Raw genomic sequence first — 19,976 nt, 5'->3', positions numbered from 1 at the left:
CTGGTTCTCACTTGGAAAAAGCCAGCTATCTGTTTTTTTCTGTAGGTGGTGTATCTTTATGTGAGTGTCAAAAATAAATCTGGAAAGAAAGAATAGAGTAAGATCTTACAGATGCTTGACTGAGGGCTTCTAATTTCCTTAGAAGACATTAAGGAGCAAGTGAAGGTCTTTGAGCAGGGCAGTGTTTTGCCCCTGCATGTAGAGAAGAGGGGAAGGACCGGGCATAAGAGTGTGTGAGTAATGGGAATTCCTGCCAGTTGGATGGAATGGAGATAACAACAAAGCCTTGTTGAGAATGGATGGATAAAGAGTATGTATCTCTGCTTATCCAGTGGATGAGGGGTTCAGTCCTTTATTCCAACCGAATGACACACACAATTCAGGATTTCTCATATCATGGACTTTGTTTAGATCTGAAAATACCAAGTTTTTCTTTCTCTCCCTTTTTTTTTTTCTACTTTACCTCTGTTATTTATTGAAGGATGGGAGTATAAAGGTCTGGAAGAAGCAGAGGAGGAACGATTCTTTCAGGTTGGCAAATAGGGTGAGAAAGTTGAGTTTATCTGGACTATCTCAGTTTGTTCCACACAACAAGATTTCTTAACAAGAGGTGTATTGCTTTAAAAAAAAAATGCAGACATTATTTAAAAGTTTGCCAGGTTTCTAAAACCTGTAGTTGACAACACTTTACTTTAAATTACTTCCTGCTTTGCTTTCAGTTTTGTTGCTACCCAGGTAAAGAATGCTTAATTCTCAATATATTTTAGTCCCTTTCTCTAATTGTGTTGTAATTTGGCAAATTACTCCATTGTGTTTCAGATGATAGTGTGGATCCTTTCTGGCCAGCGTTACACTGTTTCATGGTGATTCTGGATCGTCTTGGATCTAAGGTCTGGGGTCAACTGATTGATCCTATTGAGGCATTTCAAACCATTATCAACAATGTGAGCTACAGGAAAGAGATCCAGAACATACGGAACAGCTCTGTGAGGTTCGTTCAGTTCCTGTGTCAGGATTTCCAACAATCTGTATGAGGAAGTCTACTATAATTGACTTTAACAGTAGGATTTTTCTCTTCTTTTTACCCTTCATTTCAGTAATTTCTATTTGTTCTTAATATTTAAGGACCAAGTCAGAACCGGAGTCATATTTAGATGATATGGCGACTTGCAGCCAGATGGTATACAATTATAACCCTGAAAAGACCAAAAAGGTATAAAACATTTTGAGAATTCAGATGATATTGTATTGCCTTTATATTGTATAGTCAGTGTTTTACGTGGTTAGTTGCATTGCTGATTTTATGATATGTAGCTATTCTGAATCAACTGTTGCATAAAACAGTTTCTGATTGAACAGTAGCTCATGAGGAAAAATGGTCTGTAATGAGAGCATGCACAGTTTGAGAGATTAATTTTTAAGTACATTTTGGAAGGGTAGAACATTTATGGCATGAGGGAGATAAATCACATGACTAGAAATCGAAACCAACTGAAGGAAAGAGGTCCAGAGTACATGGAGGTTTTGTAAATTTAACCTTTTCATGAAAGCTTCACCTCAAAATTGGACTGTTTTCAATTTCTTGGGGGTCCATATATGTACATCAACACAGGAAAGTTGAGCAGTGTATTTTCTTGTTGGCAACTTTTGTGTTAAACCTGTCATGAATGGTGCTTGTTTATCTGAATGTCAGTATCTCTTTCATTTTAGGATTCAGGGTGGAGATCAGCCATTTGCCCAGATTATTGTCCTAACATGTATGAAGAAATGGAAACATTAGCTAATGTGCTTCAGTCAGATATCGGTCAAGACATGCGTGTTCATAACAGCACGTTTCTGTGGTTCATCCCCTTTGTGCAGTCCCTCATGGATCTTAAGGATCTGGGTGTGGCTTATATAGTGGAGGTTATTCATCATCTGCATTCTGAAGTCAAAGACGTCCTCAACCAGACGGACGCCGTGTGTGACACAGTCACTGAGTTTTTCCTTCTGATTTTGGTGTCAGTGATTGAACTGCATAGAAATAAAAAGTGTTTGCATTTGCTGTGGGTTAGTTCCCAGCAGTGGGTGGAAGCCATCGTAAAATGTGCCAAGCTTCCCACCACCGCGTTTGCTCGGAGTTCTGAGAAGTCATCTGGAAACTGCTCCAAAGGCACAACAATGATATCTCTGTCACTGCATTCAGTGCCATCTAACTCTGTACAACTTGCTTGTGTGCAGCTGATCAGAAGTCTCCTTAAAGAAGGCTATCAGCTTGGGCAGCAGACTCTTTGTAAGCGATTCTGGGATAAGCTCAACTTATACCTACGAGGAAATATATCTTTAGGTTGGCAGTTGACTAGTCAGGAAACCCATGAGTTACAAACTTGTTTAAAGCAAATTATTAGAAACATAAAATTCAAAGTGCCTCAGTGTAGCACTTCTGTGGATCTGACTCCTCCATGTAAAACACCTCCTGCATCTTACAATAAAGAAGAAAGTGAACAAACAGGGAAGAAGTCTAAAAAACAAAGGCACTGTCTGGAAAACTCCAGCCCAACATTCTCTAAAGAACCGATGAAAGCTGATGCATGTGAAGTGAAAGAGAGTATTTTCAGCAAGGCACATAATGCCATAGAAGAGGATAATGAGCAAACTTATCTAAAAGATTTGAAACTCAAAGACCATCTCTCAGCTGAGTTGTGCTTGAAGCCGAGTAGTAAAAGGCTTGTGAATGAAAGAGCTCGAGGCCAAGTTAAAATAAGTACAGGGAAGCATATGTCTGTAAAAGAGAATTCCTCATATACCCCACAGAATTGTACTTCAAGAAATGGTCCAGAAAAGGTATTTGACAGAGGAATAATCACATCAACAGGTTTGTTGACTGATTCTAGCAATGACTCTCTGGAAAAAGTGTCCACATCAGATGAGGATTTATCTTTAAAGGATGATGCTCTTGGCAAAACCTCAAAAGCAAAAACTAAGGCACATAAAGATGAAATCTGTGCTAAGTTATTGCATGTAATGAAAAAGCAAGACAGGAAAAGTACCACTTTAGAGGAAAACCTGACTGTATCTAGCATTGAAAGTTTCTGTTCAAAGAAAGATACAGGAGCTCAGAAAGGAGATGGCTTCATACACAATCTCTCTTTAGGCCCTAATGGTGTTCTGGATGATAAAAATGGACAACAAAAACCTGAAAACAGTTTACTGCTGAAAAAGAAACAAGTACAGGAAGAAGAGTTGGGCATTTTCTCCACCCCTGATATCAGTTGTCAAATACTAGAATGTCATGTTGGTAATAAAGATTTGGTCTCATTCACAGAAATGACCAATATTTTTGTGGAGAAAACACCTCCCTTTAAAGATCCTGTGACTGGACTTGAATCAAGAGATATGGGAATTAGCAAGAGTACTGTTGAGTTTTCTTCTGATTTAAGAGAACAGGTCCTTAGCATCAGTCCTAAGTCTGACCCTTTAACAGATTCTCAGATAGACAGAGACCTCCACATATTATCTTTAATAGTTCAAGCCAGTGTTATTAAGTTCCCATCAGGTTCAACCCAAAGAAGTTTATCCCAGCTACAAAGAAAAGTTAAAGATGATAGAAGATGTTTGACAGCCAACCAAAATAGTGTCAGGGAAACCTGCTCTGGACACGTCATTATTATTTCAGAATCTGATGAAGATGATGATGATGATGAAAGAATTGTGGGTTTTAAGAAACACATTAAACAGGGTAAGACATGCATTGAGAAAGGATGTCCAGAGCATCATACTTCAATAGCTAACACAAATGTGGAACAGAATGTAATAAAGGAAGAAAATACAAGGTCCCTTTTGCGGTTTGAGGAATCGGATTCTCATTTTTTTGAGTTTGAAAGTCCATGTGAAGTGTTTTCAGTTCGGCAAGATCAGAGACCAGACAACAAGAATTCAGTTCAAGAGAATGAAGAGAATTCGTGCTTGACTCATGTAGAGGATATCACAGATGATTGGGGTTATGGTCCAGCTTATGTACCTGAAGAGGTCATTAAAAAAGCAGCAGAGGCAGCTTTGAAGGAGGGAGAACCTGAATCCAACAGTGACATAGAGGAGGATAATATATTTTTAACACAATGTGATCCAGAAGATATGGATTTATGTTCACAAATGGAGAAAGAGAATGATGAACTCATTGAAGTAGTTCATGGAAAAGATACAGTCCAGGTAGAAGAAGATTCTGTGAGTCGGCCTCAGTTGGAATCTTGGAGTAGCACAAAATGTAAATACAAAGATTGTGTGGAAACACTGGAAAACCAGGGTGAATACTGTTCCAAACACTCTGAAGCTAAAGCAGCAGATGAAGATACATTTCGTAGACCTGGCTTGCCTCTCTCTTCATCTAAACCTTCGAGACCTCCCACTGCTAAGATATTTACCTCCAGTAGTACTTCACGAATTGCTGGTCTTTACAAGTCTTTGGTAAATACGTCAGCGCTCTTACCAACTCTGCAAAATAAGTCAAGTGGGGTACAATCTGCTTTGAAAGTACCACAGCCAGTCTCTGTGGTGTCTCAGAAGCCAGTGGCTGAAATGAAGGGTTTGTGCAACGTTCTCCAGTCTCATACTCCAAATAATTCCAACAGGCAAGGCTACAAAGTTCCATTTTGTGAAAACAGATCTTTTTCACCTTCCTCTCCGGTAAACGTTTTCTTGTCAGCACAGTCCATCTCTGACACCTTCGTTAAAGAGGTCTTAAAATGGAAATACGCAATGTTTGTGGACTTTGATCAGTGCGGACCCCCTTCAACTCTTTGTCAGTCCATCACAAGACCTGTGCCTGTGAGATTTCAAGATGGTAGAGATTATTTTAATGTGTTTTTCCCTTTGATGATCCTGAATACTTTTGAAACTGTAAGTATATGTTCTAATCGTATACCTTCAGACTTTGAAATTACGTTTCTTTACCATGCTGAGTACGGCTAAAATAACTGATCGCATTTTGATTTAGATGTAGCTTGTAGATTTCATGTTGAACAGACATTGTGCCCCACACTGTTCTAGATGCCGGTGATACAGAGGAAACCCTTAAACTCTGCCCTTCTGGAGCTTACAGACACAATTCAGAGTGCTAGTTTACCAAGTCCAGAGGCGGCACAGGAGGAGGAAACGTTTTTCGGTGTAAAATAAGGGAAGACTTCTCAGAGGACATAGTCTCTCATCTGCGTTTATTTTTTTGTAAAGTAGTGTAAACCTTTACTGAAGTTTTCTTGAGGAGGTAGCAAAGGGCAAGTTACACTGGTCAGCACAAAGCAGTAAATCCCAAATTTCTCATCTGTCTTCCCAACTTCTTAGGCCTCATAGCAGCCTTTAGCTGCCCCCCTACCCCAACACATCCCATTCTGGTTCTTCTCTCTTTCTTACTGCCTGACTGGGATTGCCAAGAAAAATATAGGATTCCCAGTTAAATTTGAACCTCAGAAAAACAGTAATTCTTTAGTGTAAACATCCACCTGCACTTTGAAGGATGTTTTTGGTGTTCTCACAGCAGGTCGATTTTTCCTTTTTTTCAAATTGGTTAAAAAACAAAAACCCAAAAGGTGAGTGTGCAACAAGACTCTTCAAAACCAAGAGCACTGAGGTAAATACCCACGTATTCAGTCAGCAGATCCTCGGGTGCCTGATACTTGCCCAGTATTATCACAGACCTGGCGGGGGTAAAGTGGTGAACACGACAGACAAGGCCTCTGCCTTCTGGGAATGATCATTTCAGATCGGGACAAAAGGCTCTAGAGTGCTCTAGAATGATCTAGAACAAAAGGGAGCAGGCACTTGAGACTGAAAGGTGAGACGGCCTCTGTGAGCGATGGTATTCACACCGAGACCAGAGTGAGCAGAAGGAGTTGGCCATAGGAAGTATATCGCAGGCAGAGAGACTGCAAAGATCCAGCTTAGAATTGTTAAAGGCAAAGGAGATGTACTGCACAAAGAGGCAAGTTGGTGTCAATTTATGCCCTAAATTTCAGCCATTGTCGTAAGAATTATTTTACTAGTGTTTCAGAACCATTAGAAACAACTAACTGATAAAGGCTCTTCAGTCTCTCTCCTTAAGAACAATGTGAAATAGTATTACAAGAATGATTTTCTTACCTTACAAAATCATTAGTTCAGTGAACAGTGTATACAGTTAAATAAGCTGGGGAATATACAGAGATTTTCTTCATCTTGGAGCTTATTTTTTTCTTGAACGTTTATCCTTTCCAGAAAACACTAAATTGCTTAGAGGCCATTCATAACCCTTAAATTTAGGACACATTTGTGATTTTATTTTTCCCTTAGTTCAGAAGTATTTATATGTTTATCTTTAAGATTTCTTCCTTCAGGACATTTCTGTAGCCAGAACCTTTTCAAAACAGAATGAGCACAAGTTCCGTTTGTATATACACAAAGTTTAAGATAGTCAAATACTTGTGGAAGGCCCATTATTAAAAAAAAAAAAATCAGCCACTCTCACCTCCCCAAGTAATTATTTTTGATCCTTGAGGGATCCTTTTGTTATTTACTTCCATATTTCTAAATAACATGCCACTATTTTGACTTGTTAATTTTTCAGTACTAGACATTTTCTGTAATTACCCACTACAGGAAGTACCCTCTCTTCCCAGCCCTGTGTTCACACACACCTCTCCTGTTTTCCCATCCTCACTATGGAGTAGTCTTGTAATTTTTAGGTCAGTATTTGTTATTATTTTGACGATATAAAAGGTGTCCACTGGGCTTCCCTGGTGGCGCAGTGGTTGAGAATCTGCCTGCTAATGCAGGGGTCACAGGTTCGAGCCCTGGTCTGGGAGGATCCCACGTGCCGTGGAGCAGCTATGCCCGTGAGCCACAAGTACTGAGCCTGCGTGTCTGGAGCCTGTGCTCCCCAACTAGAGAGGCTGCGATAGTGAGAGGCCCACGCACTGCGATGAAGAGTAGCCCCCGCTTGCCGCAACTAGAGAAAGCCCTCGCACAGAAACGAAGACCCAACACAGCAAAAATAAATTAATTTAAACAAAAGAGAATAAGGTCTTTGAATTAAAAACAAAAGTGTCCGCGACTAAGTCATGTGGTAGTTGTAACTACTTTTCGTTTCCGACTCTTTGCTTTCTCTGGATTTATTGTTTACTTAATTTTCTATGTACTTATTACTAATTTAGCTTCAGGCTGTCTCTTGGATGTTTAGGTCTCTCAGTATGATCAGGCACATCAGATAGTTGATAAATTTCATCTTCTTGGTTTAGGATGGTTAACCTGAAATGCTCACCATCCTCATCCTAGGGCTTGCATTTCCTTCTTTCCTGTGTTGGATCTTTGTCTCCTGTACCCAGGGTTGTCTGTTTTTGTCACCCTCTCATTTTAGTAAGGCACATCCTTCAAGCTTCCTGAGAAAAGAATGTGTAGGAGATAAATTTTGAAACTTTGCATGTCTTAAAATTTCTTTCTATTTTGCCATCTCTGTCTTTGTTGTTGTCATCGTCATTCTCCTTCCTTGGAGACTTTCTCAGCGTCCAAGTCTATTGAAAAAAATTTTGAGCATATTTTTAGTTTCACAGTACTCTTGTCCTCTCATTATTCCTTTTTAGAGGATTGTGTGCTTTCTTCATGTGCACAGTATTTTTTACTACCTGAAGTTAATTAATGATAAGTTTAAAGTTAGTTGAAAGTTTTCTTCTCTTTTCATTGTCCCTGTTTTCCCAGTTGCTTTTTTCCTATTCATTTTAGTGTCTACAGACCTTTCATGTTAACTCCTTTCTTCACATGTCTAATGATTTTTGTTGGTTTACTCACATTTAAGAACAGGATACTAACAAGCAGATGGGAGCATTGTTCATAATAGCCAAAAGTTGTAAACAGCCGAGATGTCCATCAGGAGATGAATGGGTAAACAAAACATGGTATATGCCTACAATGGAATATTAGTCTACTATTAAAAGGAATGACCCGTTCTATGTACTTTTACCTGTTCTTTGATGAGCCTGGAAAATATTATGCTAAGTGAAAGAAGCCAGGTACAGAAGGCCACACATTGTGTAATTCCATTTATATGAATTTTCCAGAATAGGCACATCCGTAGAGACAGAAAGTGGATTAGTAGTCGCCAGGGGATGGGTGAGGGAGGGGTGTGGGAATTAGGACTGACTGCTAATAGGTATAAGGCTTGTTTGGGGATGGTGGGAATGTTCTGGAATTAGATAATGGTGATGGTTACACAAAATAGTGAATGTACTAAAAACACACTGTAGTGTGCACACTTTAAAGTGGTGAATTTTATATTGTGAACTATATCTCAACTTTTTAATGCTATAAGAAAAGAGGATGCATTTAAATAATGACAGGTCAAAAGAGATGCTTAGGAAAAGAGATACTTTTACTAAAATGGTCCTTTATTATTTGCACTGTGGAAGTCAAATGTGATCTGAAGGACACCATCACATGGTGAAATCCAAATTAGTTTCATTCTTTATATTAAGATTACATGCTTAGGTATAGTTATAATCTATATTTTGTTACATGTAAGATTTTAAAACCGATTAGAAGCTCTGAGTGAAAGGGATAGGCTTGTTGACCATTTGGCATTTTATTGGGAAGCCTCATCCCCACCCTCATGTCACTGTTTTTAGTCTTTTCTTTTCCCCTCTTAGTGAGGTCAGATTTCCCCAAGAAGAATCTTCAGATCGATTGCCTGGAAAGCATAGGCTTGATGGGGAGCTGACTGTGGGGTGAGGGTGGGGGCAGAGGGAAAGGTCCAGGCATTCAGTATCTAAATATTTGCTTAATTCCCTGTTTAAAAATTATTTTATTTTATTTTTAAAATTATTTTATTTATTTTTGGCTGTGTTGGGTCTTCGTTGCTGCACGTGGGCTTTTCCCTAGTTGTGGCGAGGGCTTCAGTAGTTGTGGCTCAAAGACTCCAGAGCGCAGGCTCAGTAGTTGTAGTGCATGGGCTTAGTTGCTCCACGGCACGTGGGATCTTCCCAGACCAGGGATAGAACCCGTGGCCCCTGCATTGGCAGGCAGATGCCTAACCACTGTACCACCAGGGACGCCCCCCCCACCTTTTTTTTTTTTTTTTAAGTACAGTATCCCCTCTCTATCTGCTGCCCCACAGGCAGAGACGGTCACACTTTATAGAAGTGAAACCACTCTAGCTTTTTGCTAGGAACAGGGATGGGCAGTCTCCCTTCAGCCCTCCTCCTCCTAGAGGTGTATGTCAGACACTTCCTTCTTAGAGTTCAGCTTCTTGGACTTGCTGAGTTAGTTAACCATTCATCCATCTGCTTACCAGCTTCCCAGATTTTGATACTCTTGCCTCGTCTTCTGTTCTCTTCATCCTAATGAATTAATCCTGTTGTGAAAAATCCCTTGGGTGTTTTAGTGGGGTTTCAGGGGAATGAAAGGAAATGCCTGTGTTCAATCTGTCATCTTTACCATGAAGTTTTATCTTGTTCTTTTTTTCTTATTTTTGCAATCTTGTTCTTTTTCTTTAACCATGTAGTGAAACAGCATTGTTTTAGCATTTCTAGTTTATATAGGCCAACATTTATTAATGGTATTATTAATATACCTTGATTCCTTTTTTTTTTTCCCACTGTAACGTGTGGCTTGTGGGATCTTAGTTGCCTGACCAGGGATTGAACCTGGGCCCTCAGCAGTGAAAGCACTAACAACTGAACTGCCAGAGAATTCTCAGATACCTTGATTACTTTTAATGTTTATTCTTTCTTATAAGCCAGAGACTGTGGCATCAACCACAGTCTTGGGCCAAGGCTTCTTATCCTCATTTGGATGTAATTTGACTTCATAATATTGTTTGTTAATGGAATGCTGAAGTGTGTTTAGAGTCCTTTGACAGAAATGTGGTTGGTATCCTATTTAGGACATGAAACGCAGTGTTTGGTTATCCAGTTCTTATGTCTTATTGCAGGTGGAATGCAATGACATTGCGTAGAATTATCCCTTGCCCCAAAGGGCAAACGAGCAAATTCAACTTTTAGAAATATGAGTCTCTTGAATAAAAAAAAAATCCCACAGGACTCAGAGGCAAAAAGTATACAAGTCAATTTTCACAGCAAAGTAAAGGAGCTGTTACAGTGGAGGATTCCTGGACTGAATGTCAATATTATGACATAGTATGAGTCTGTTTCGTGTTTGGTAATTGCAATCATTGTTGCTTTTGTTGTGGTCATCCATTTGCAATGCTTGGTGTCAGTTTATTTATCTCTTGTAAAAATAAAATACAGTGTGTGGGGGGAAAAAAGAAATATGAGTCTTTTGTGCACGGATGTGACTGATAGAGGATATATTAGTTTTTAATCCTTACGTTTAACACACAAAAATATTAGATAAATGTGCACTATTTTGACAGGGACCAATTGTTTTGGTCAGTTTTGGCAAATACTCTATTTTCTTAAAGTTTTGGTTTGCTGGGTCTGTCTGCAGTCCCCTTCGGTTACCTGTGTGTGCATGCACGTGTATGCAGAGTGTAATTGGCAGCTGCTTTTTAGGTTGTGTAGACAAGGAGCAGGCAGAAAGGGGGCCCTTCTGGAGTACCAGCTGTGATTCTTAGTGCCCACACCCCTTATAGGGAGAGTGCACCATTTTTAGCTAATTTCCTGTTATAATTTGTTCTGTGAAGGAAACAAAACAGGTTGATATGATGAGCGACATTGGGAGGCTGCTTTTGAGATCGGGCTGAGAGCCAGGAGAGGAGGGTTTTGTGCAGAGGAGGGGGGAGGGTCAAGACTATAATGCTTTGAAGTAGGCCTAACTGAGCATATGTGAGCAAAGAGATTAGGCTGATGTGACTGGAGTGAGGTAACTTAGAGGTAAAGGGAAATGAAGTAAGATTGCAGAAATCAGTCAAGAGCTGGATGGTATACAACCCTGTAAGTGCAGGTTGGGGTTTCATTCTCAGTACAGTGAGAAGATGTTGGAGGATTTTTAGCTGGTTGGTGTTTAGGCTGGGGGAGTAGCAATATGTAATAGTTTACTTTTTTGTTTTAAAGAAAACATTCTTAGTTGCTCATTAGAGAATAACTGTAGAAAGGTAAGCATAGATGCAGTAGACCTGTCGGGGGCTATTATAATAGCCCAGGAGAAAGATGATGGTAGCTTGATCTAGGTGGTAGCTATGGAAATAAAGAGAAGTGAATTCATTGGGCGTAAATTTTGGAGATAGTACTCAGTACTTATCTTTTTTAAATATATATAGAAATTTATGTGATTCATTTTTGGCTGGGTTGGGTCTTGGTTGATGCACACAGGCTTTCTCTAGTTGCAGCGAGCTAGAGAACCTCTGCATAGCATCCCCCATTATCAACATCCCCTACCAATGTAGTACATTTGTACAACTGATGAACCTACATTGACACGTCATTACCACCCAGAGTCCATAGTTTTCATTAGGGTTCACTCTTGATTTGTATATTCTAAGGGTTTGGACAAACGTATAATGACATGTATCAGTCCTTTAATATCAGCGTACTTTCACTGCCCTAAAAATCCTCTCTGCTCTGCCTGTTCACCCCTCCACAGTCTCAACCCTGGCAATCACTCATCCTTTTACTGTCTCCATAGTTTGCTTTCTCCAGCATGTCAAATAGTTGGAATCACACAGTATGTAGCCTTTCCAGATTGTCTTCTTTCACTTAGTAATGTGCATTTCAGGTCCTTCTGTGTCTTTTCATGGCTTCATAGCTCATTTCTTTTTAGCACTAAATAATATTCCATTGTCTGGTTGTACCATAGTTGGTTTATCCGTTCACCCACTGAAGGGCATCTTGGTTGCTTCCAAGTTTAGGCAGTTATGAATAAAGCTGCTATAAATATCCATGTGCAGGTTTTTAACGTAAATATAAGTTTTCAGTTCATTTGGATAAATAGTGAGGGCACTATTGCTGGATCCTACAGTAAGAATATGTTTAGTTTCATAGGAAACCACCGAACAGTCTTCTAAAGTGGTGGTACCATCTTGGGAATTTCCTGGTGGTCCAGTGGTTAGGACTCTGCACTTCCACTTGCAGGGGGCACAGGTTCGATCCCCGGTCAGGGAACTAAATCCCACAAGCCACGTGGCTCAGCAAAAAAAAAGAAAAAGAAAAAAAAGGTGATGGTGCCATTACATTCCCACGAGCAATAAATGAGAGTTCCTACTGTTCCACATCCCCGTCAGCATTTGGTCCTGTCAGTGCTCCAGATTTTGGCCATTCTAATACGTGTGTAATAGTATCTTGTTGTTTTAATTTGCATTCCTTTGATGACATAAGATATGGAGCATTTTTTCATATACTAATTTACGGTCTGTATATCTACTTTTGTGAGGTGTCTGTCCAGGCCTTTTGTACATCTTTTTCATCAGGTTGTCTGTTTTCTTACTGTTGAGTTATTTTTTTCTTTTTTAAATAAATTTAGTTTATTTATTTTTGGCTGCATTGGGTCTTCATTGCTGTGCACAGGCTTCCTCTAGTTGCAGCGAGCAGGGGCTACTCTTTGCAGTGTGCGGGCTTCTCATTGCAGTGGCTTCTCTTGTTATGGAGCACGGGCTCTAGGCATGTGGGCTTCAGTGGTTGTGGCATGCGGGCTCAGTAGTTGTGGCTCATGGGCTTAGTTGCTCTGTGGCATGTGAGATCTTCCTGGACCAGGGATCGAACCTGTGTCCTCTGTGTTGGCAGGCAGATTCTTAACCACTGTGCCACCAGAGAAGCCCTTCTCCTTCACTTTTAAAGGATAATTTTTCAGCATTCCGAATTCTAGATTGGTAGGATTTTTTCTTTCAACAGTCTAAATATTTCACTACTCTCTCCTTGCTTGCATGGTTTCTGAGGAGAAGTTAGATGTAATTCTTATCCTTTCTCCTCTATAAATAAGGTGTTTATTCCCACAGGCTTCTTTCATGATTTTTTTTTCCTTTATCTTTGATATTTCATATTCCTGAAGGTTGAATATGATATGCCTAGGTGTAGTTTCTGGCATTTATTCTGCTTGGTCTTGGAGCTTCCTGGATCTGTGGTTTGGTGTCTGATGTTAATTTTGGAAAACTCTGGGTCATTATACCTCAAATACTGCTTCTTTTTCGCTCTCTCTTCTTCTCGTATCTCCATTATGTGTATGCTGCATCTTTTGTCATTATCTCACAGTCTTGGATATTCTGGGGTGTGTTTTTTTTTACCCATTTTTTTCTCCTTGCTTTTCAGCTTTGGTAGCTTCTATTGCTGTAGCCTCAAGCTCAGAGATTGTTTCCTCAGCAATGTCCAGTGTAGTAATGAGGCCATCAGAGGCATCCTTCATTTCTGTTACAGTGTTTTTGATCTCTGGCATTACCTTTTGATTCTTTCTACTTTACATCTCATTCATTACATTACCCATCTATTATTTCATGGCCTCCTTTTTTCATTAAACTCTTAGTATATTAACTATAGTTTAAAAAAAAAAATCCTGGTCTGATAATTCCAGTATTCCTGCCATATCTGACAGGTTTTAGTGCTTCTTTATTCTGTGCAAACTGTGTTTTTTGCCTTTGAGTATGCCTTGTAATTTTTTGTTGCAAGGCAGACGTAATCTACTAAATAAAAGGAACAGCAGTAAATAGGCCTTTAGTGATATAGAAATGAGGTATGGGGGAAGGAAGACCATTCCATAGTCCTATGATAAGGTGTCACTCTTTTAGTGAGCCTTTGCCTCTGGACTAAGAACTTTACACCACATGCTTCTTAGTTTCCCCCCACCTCCTTGGGTGCGACAGGATGGTTAGAATGGGCTGGAGCTGGTTTTCTTCCCTCAAGTAGTTTAAGCTCTGATAAAATCCCAGCAACTTTGACTCCGGTAAAATAGCATCTCATAGATCAGGCCTTGTTAAGAAGGTCAGGAATGCTCTGGTGTATTACACAATGGTTCCTTTACCCCAGTCCCCACCAACCCCCCACCCCCGCTGGAAGCACACAGGGAATTTTCTCCAGTGTTCACTGTGAGGGCCTGTTCGAGCTCCTAGAGGTAAGACTCACCAAAGTGTGGAGTCCCTTTTATGACTGGGTCCCCCTAGAGTTTTTAAGAGAGGTCATGCTGAGCCTCCAACAGTTTGTCGCATCCAGTTCAGGATTTCCTCCTGGCATGGAGGTTTCTACTTAAGAGTTTTCTGCGCTGGCAAGTTGTGATTTTCTGTATCCACCTTTTTGTCTCTTTTTACTTGTTAGGATGGAGTGGCGACTTCTAAGTTCCTTACATGCCAAGCTGGAAACCAGAAGTCCCAAATTAATTTTTAATGTTTGTGTCACACAGGAGTTCTAGGTTCTGGATTTTATGGTTGCTTACTTTGGAAAATTTTGCCGTTTAACATTGGCTTTTCAGATGTTTTTGCTTTCTTAAGTTGCTTTTTTTGCTTTGCGTAGGTGGCACAGGAATGGAACAGCTCTCCAAACAAAGAGAAATTCCATCAGTTGCATTTACGAAAATTTCCTGCTGATTATAAAAAATACTGGGAGTTTGTGGGTGAGTTCTTTCTTATGTAACTTGGGCTCTATCATATAATAATTGGAGATTGCTATTTGAGGGAACATAATAAGTGCTTGCATTTTCTGGGATATAGGTTTCCTGAGGTGAATTTGTAAGCTCTTACAAAGAGTATGTTTAAAGTCTTTACTTAATGAGGATAATTACTGGGACAGTTATAAAATTCATGGTTTTAACCATTGTGCTAGCAGAATACCACAGGCCAAAGTGTCCCTAGATGCTGGGCAAGGGAGAGAGAAGGTGAGTGAGGGAGTTTGATTGGCGGGGGCGGAGGGGGTGTTGACATGATCGTGCGTACAGATTCTGAGTAAATCTCTCTGCCGTCTCTGCTCTCACTTCATGAGTTGTCTGGAGCAGGTGTCACAGTTATGTCTTAGTTATAAAGAAACCAAGCATTTAGAACCCTTTAAAATAAAAAGTATAAATTCTCCGTCTGTCTCCTTCCCCCTTGCAGTCCATCCCACTCCATAGATTCACTTAAGAAAAAAAGCGTGTACATATATTTGGGGGGGAAGGTATTATATGTTCACTGTAGATTATTCAGATAATATTAGCCAATAGTAAAATAAACATCACTCACAGTTCCCATCATTCAGAGATCATCTTATGAACATAGTATTGTATATCTTACTGCTAGACTTCCTATTCATCTGAGTGAAGGGTGGGTGGGTAGGGTTATTTTACCTAAGTGACTTTTTTCATGTATTTATTCAGCAAATATTTACTGACTTTATACTACCTGATAGTGTATGATTCTAGATGCTAGGTATGTAGCTGTGATGAAAACATAAAATTCCACCTTCGTGAAGCTTACATTTGACTTATTTTCATTTAGTCTATTATAAATGTCTTTTCAGAGGTAAATAATAAGAGCATGTTCAGTGTTTGTAGTTATTCCATTGTAAGTGTATTCCATCGTTCTCTTTAACCAGTAATTTCTAGTTAGACATGTACATTACTTATGATTTTTTACTGTTACACTGAATAAATCCCTTTGCTAGATCAAACAGTGTGTGCCTTTTAAGACTTTCGGTTCATATTGCCTCTGTCTACCAAAAAGAATACCATTTTCACTTCTGACATAAGAATGTAAGAATGTATCTCTTCTCATTTGCTAGTTTAAACTTATCCCTCAGTTTTATATGGAACATGTATCTCATTTGAAGTTGTAGTTTTTGTCCTCAAATCTTTATTGGTCTTTTATATTCTTGGGGGGGGGAGCGGATAATTGTCTGTTCATGCCTTTTGTCCTTTTTTTATCTCTTAGGGAGGTTATTTTCTTACTTGTATGCATTGTTAATTTTTTTTCAATTTCATTATTTGCTGTTCAGTTTCACATGCAGTTTTTGAGGCAGACAATTTTTATCTTCACATGTTCAAAAATACCGTATTTATTTCTTTACTGTTCAGTTGGTTTTAGAAATCAGATAAATACTTCCATATTTTCTTGTAGTAGTTTTATATTTCTTTCTAATATTTAAATCACTGGTTTATCATCCATTTATCTTGATGGTATGATAGAATCACATAGCATTTACTCTTGTGTCTGACTTCTTTCACGTAACATGTCTTCGTAATTCATCAATTTTGTGTGCATCTTTGGTATTTTTTTCATTGCTGTGGTGGTATTTCAATATGTGACTGTGTCACAATTTTACTGTTGATGGACATTTTTATGATTATTATTTTAAAGAAGTTTTTTTTGTCAGTGCTATGCAGCTTGTGGGATCTTAGTTCCCCGACCAGGGATTGAACCCGGGCCACAGCAGTGAAAGCGCCGAGTCCTAACCACTGGATCGCCAGAGAACTCCCGTTAATGGACATTTTTTCAGCAGTTTAGGCCTGTGTGTCAGGGCTCTCCAAGTCCATGCCCAAGTTCAGTGATTCGCTAGGAGGACTCACAGGAATTATATTCATGCTCATGGCTGTGACTTACTATGGCAAAAGGATACAAAGCAAAATCAGCAAAGGGAAAAAGGAAACCAGGAGCAAGTTTCCAAGAGTCATTTCCCAGCGAAGTCACACAGGACACACTTAATTTTCCCAGTAGTGGGCTGCGACAACCCATGTGACACATTATCTACCAGGGAAGCTTAGAGACCCAGTGCCTAAAACACCCTCTGCCTAGCCCACATTCATGACTTTCACAAGTAAAGTGGGTGTTTGACATAAGCTGTAGAGAAAAAAATTGGCAAACAGGTAAGGTACAGTGAGCCATTGTCATCAGCAAATGATGAGAGCTGTCTGGAAAACCAAGTTCCCAGATTCCAAGGGGGCCAACCTTGTAAGCAGGCCTTTGTAATGAGAGCAGCCTCAGGCCTTCTTCTACACACAGCATTTTATGAATAATGCTACTATGGTCATTCATGTGTCTCTTCGTGTTATGCGAGGGCATTTTTGTGGAGTCTGTCTCCTGAAGTGGGTCTCAGAGTCTCAGGGTATTATGCATGAGCTTAACATGAGTAGATAATGCCAAGCTAGTCATGCAGAATGACACACCCCACCAGCGTATGGAAGTCACGTTGCTCCATGTCTCTGCCAACACATTTGTGTTGATTGTGCTGTTCATTTTAGCCATTGTAGTGTGTGTGTATTGATGGCCATTTGTGGTTTTATTTTGTAATATCCTGGCTATCAGTGAGATTGAGCACCTTCTCATATATTTAGTAGATGCTCAAGTAACCTCTCTAGGGAAGCACCTATTAAAGACTCTTGTTCATTTTCTGTTAGTTGTCTTTTCCTTACTGATTTGTAGCAAGTTCTTTATGCAATCTGGATATAAACCATCCTCCCACTTTGGCTTGCATTATGTCTCTCTTAGTGATGTCTTTAAAATTCTTATTTTATTCTTGTTTAGACTTTATTTTTTAACATAACAAATGCATCTGTGTATTTTTTATGGTTAATGGTCTGTGCCAAAGGTTTAAGAGACCTTTCCCTGCTGCAGGTCATAAATATATTATCTTAACATCTAGAACAGGTGTCAGCAAACCACAGCTTGCAGATCTACCCTGTATCCTGTTTTTATACTGCCCAAGAGTAAGGTTCTTACATTTTTTTAAGCTTTTGAAGAAAAGATGATGATGAATATGCAACAGACACCATGTGTAGCCTGCAAAGAAAAATCTGGCTCTTTACAGAAAGTTTGCCAATCCCTTTTCTAGAGGCTTCGCTGTTTTGCCGACCTGGAATGGATTTTGTACACGAGTAAGATGTAGGGGCCATGTTTCATTTTTTTTTCCCTAATGGAGATGTAATTACCCCAGTAGTGTTTATTGAAAAGATTATCCTTTCTCCATGGTCTGCAGTGTCATATTTGTTACAAATCTAATGTCCATTTAATGCACTCGCCTTTTTCTGGACTCCTTTCTTCTTTGTTGGATCATTTGCCTACCTTTCTGCCCATATCACATTGCTTAATTTTACTTAATTAAGCTTTATTATAAACATTAATGAGCAAGTCTGCTTACCTTGTTTGGCCTTAAGAGTACGTTGGCTATTCTTGTCCCTTTGCATTACCATGTAAGTTTTAGAGAAAAAAAAGATGTGGACATTTGTTAAGAATTGACATCTTTCTAATACTGATTTGAATACGATACATACTGTCAGTTATTTAGGTTTACTTTCAGTAATGTTTTACAGTTTTCTAGGGAGAGGTTTTGCAGATCATCATTGGTTAGATTTTTTTTCTTTTGGTGTCATAATTATTTAAGTGACTATCTCTAATAGAGATGGACCTAAAAATTCATAGTATTTTTGCTGATAATTCATTATTTTGTTGCTAAAGTATGAACCATGATTTCTTAATATTAGATAGCTAGACAGTGTTCAAGTTTTCCGTTTCCTCATAAAGAACAATTTATTTCAGCCTGCTTGAATTAAGATCCAAGTTAGGTCCACTCACTGACATTGTTAATATGTCTTCTTCAATTACAATTGTCTCCTTCATGGATCCCTCCCGCTTTGTAATTTATTTTTTGAAGAAATTGTGTTGTTGACCCTGTAGAATTACAGGGTCTGTGTCTGTGTCTTGCTGATAGCATCCCCCTGGTGGTGTTTAGTATGTTTTTCAGTCCTTTGTACTTTTTGTAAATTGATAGTTGGATCTAGAGGCTTGATCAGTTTCATTTGACCTAATATTTTTGGCAAAACTAGTTCATAGCTGAGGTTGGTGTGTTCCTTTATCAGGAGGTGCTTGATCTCTAATTTCTCTTTTTGTAATACTTATAACCGTTGATCCTTAATGCCTAGATTAATTATTTTACTAAAGGATACAAAATGGTGATATTTTTATTTGATCATTTCTTCATTTATTTGCTATTGTAGTTCTGTAAAGAAAAAGTGCTCCATTTTATTTGATTACTCAGTAGTATACTTTATAAAGAAGGGTAGAATAAGTATTGATACTTGACTCCTGACCAGTTTTCAAACTAATGACTTAATTCTCTGCAAGTGCTGGGTTGACCAGTGAACTTTAAAAAAATGTTTTCTCGTTATGAACACATGGACTTAAATACACTTGTTTCAAGTCTTTGTAATTGGTTTCTTCAAGTTGGCTCCTGAGCCCTTTAGACAGGCTAGTCTTTGAGAGCTTTCTTGCTACCTGATATAACCGATACCATCTATATGTTTTATCCTGTATGTGAGCTTTCAATTTTCTAAGTAGCCGTAGTATCTTTGGGTAGAAAAAGTTATTTCAAGATCAGTATTGGCATGTTATATGCTGTTTACAAGTAATACATGTAAACATAAGGATACAGAAAGGTTAGAAGAGGAAGATTGGAGAAAGCTACTCATGCAAACCCAACTAAAAGAAACTTGTTTTGCTCTGTTAATACCAGACTAAATAGACTTTACGGCAGAAGAGCATTATTTGAGATTAAAAGCGAGTATTTCACAATGATAGCAAGTTCAGTGAACAGAAGATAGGACCATTTTGAATACCTAATAACATATATAAAGAAAAAACTGATAGAACTAGAGTGTACTCTTTACATATATGTGAGACCTTTGAACCATTCATTTTTTCTTTTCTTTTAGTTTGGAAATTATACGTCAACTTGTACCTCTTTTGCCATTTAGTAGTTTAGGTGAAAACTTAGAGCGTACATGATTCAAAGTTTACAGATTTCATTGATACTTTAAGTGTCTCCATAGATAAGGCAAAATCTTAAAAAACTTTAACCCTGTTTATCTGTTCCACTTTGTATATTATTATTGTTACGTATTTTAACTCTATATTTTAAACTGTGTTATACATACAGTTGGTCCTCTGTATTTGCGGGATTTGCGTCATCGGATTCAAGCGTGGATTGAAAATATTCAGGGAAAAAAAATTCCAGAAAAACATGTTTGCTATGCACCAGCACCTATTTACATACCACTTATGTTGGATTTACAACTATGTCCATAGCGTTTGCATTGGATTAGGTATTATAAGTAATCTAGAGATGATTTAAAGTGTACTG

The 19,976-nt window shown here is 38.8% G+C and overlaps 1 protein-coding gene across 1 annotated transcript in view; it reads left to right on the top strand.

The window, feature by feature from the left end:
• LOC308610354 (putative helicase senataxin) overlaps window positions 1–19,976 on the top strand; it is a 61,896-nt gene that overhangs the window by 10,470 nt on the left and 31,450 nt on the right. The window contains exons 6-9 of the mRNA XM_081259524.1: window positions 820–991; window positions 1,126–1,213; window positions 1,711–4,875; window positions 14,388–14,487. Coding sequence (XP_081115650.1) covers window positions 820–991; window positions 1,126–1,213; window positions 1,711–4,875; window positions 14,388–14,487 — 3,525 coding nt within the window. The remainder of the gene's footprint in view (window positions 1–819; window positions 992–1,125; window positions 1,214–1,710; window positions 4,876–14,387; window positions 14,488–19,976) is intronic.

This window comes from Mesoplodon bidens (genome assembly GCF_964165515.1).
Source record: "Mesoplodon bidens genome assembly, contig: HAP1_SCAFFOLD_528, whole genome shotgun sequence".
Taxonomy (NCBI): Eukaryota; Metazoa; Chordata; class Mammalia; order Artiodactyla; family Ziphiidae; genus Mesoplodon; species Mesoplodon bidens.
Note: the sequence above shows the minus strand (reverse complement) of the source record. Positions and strands in the feature narration are given on the sequence as shown.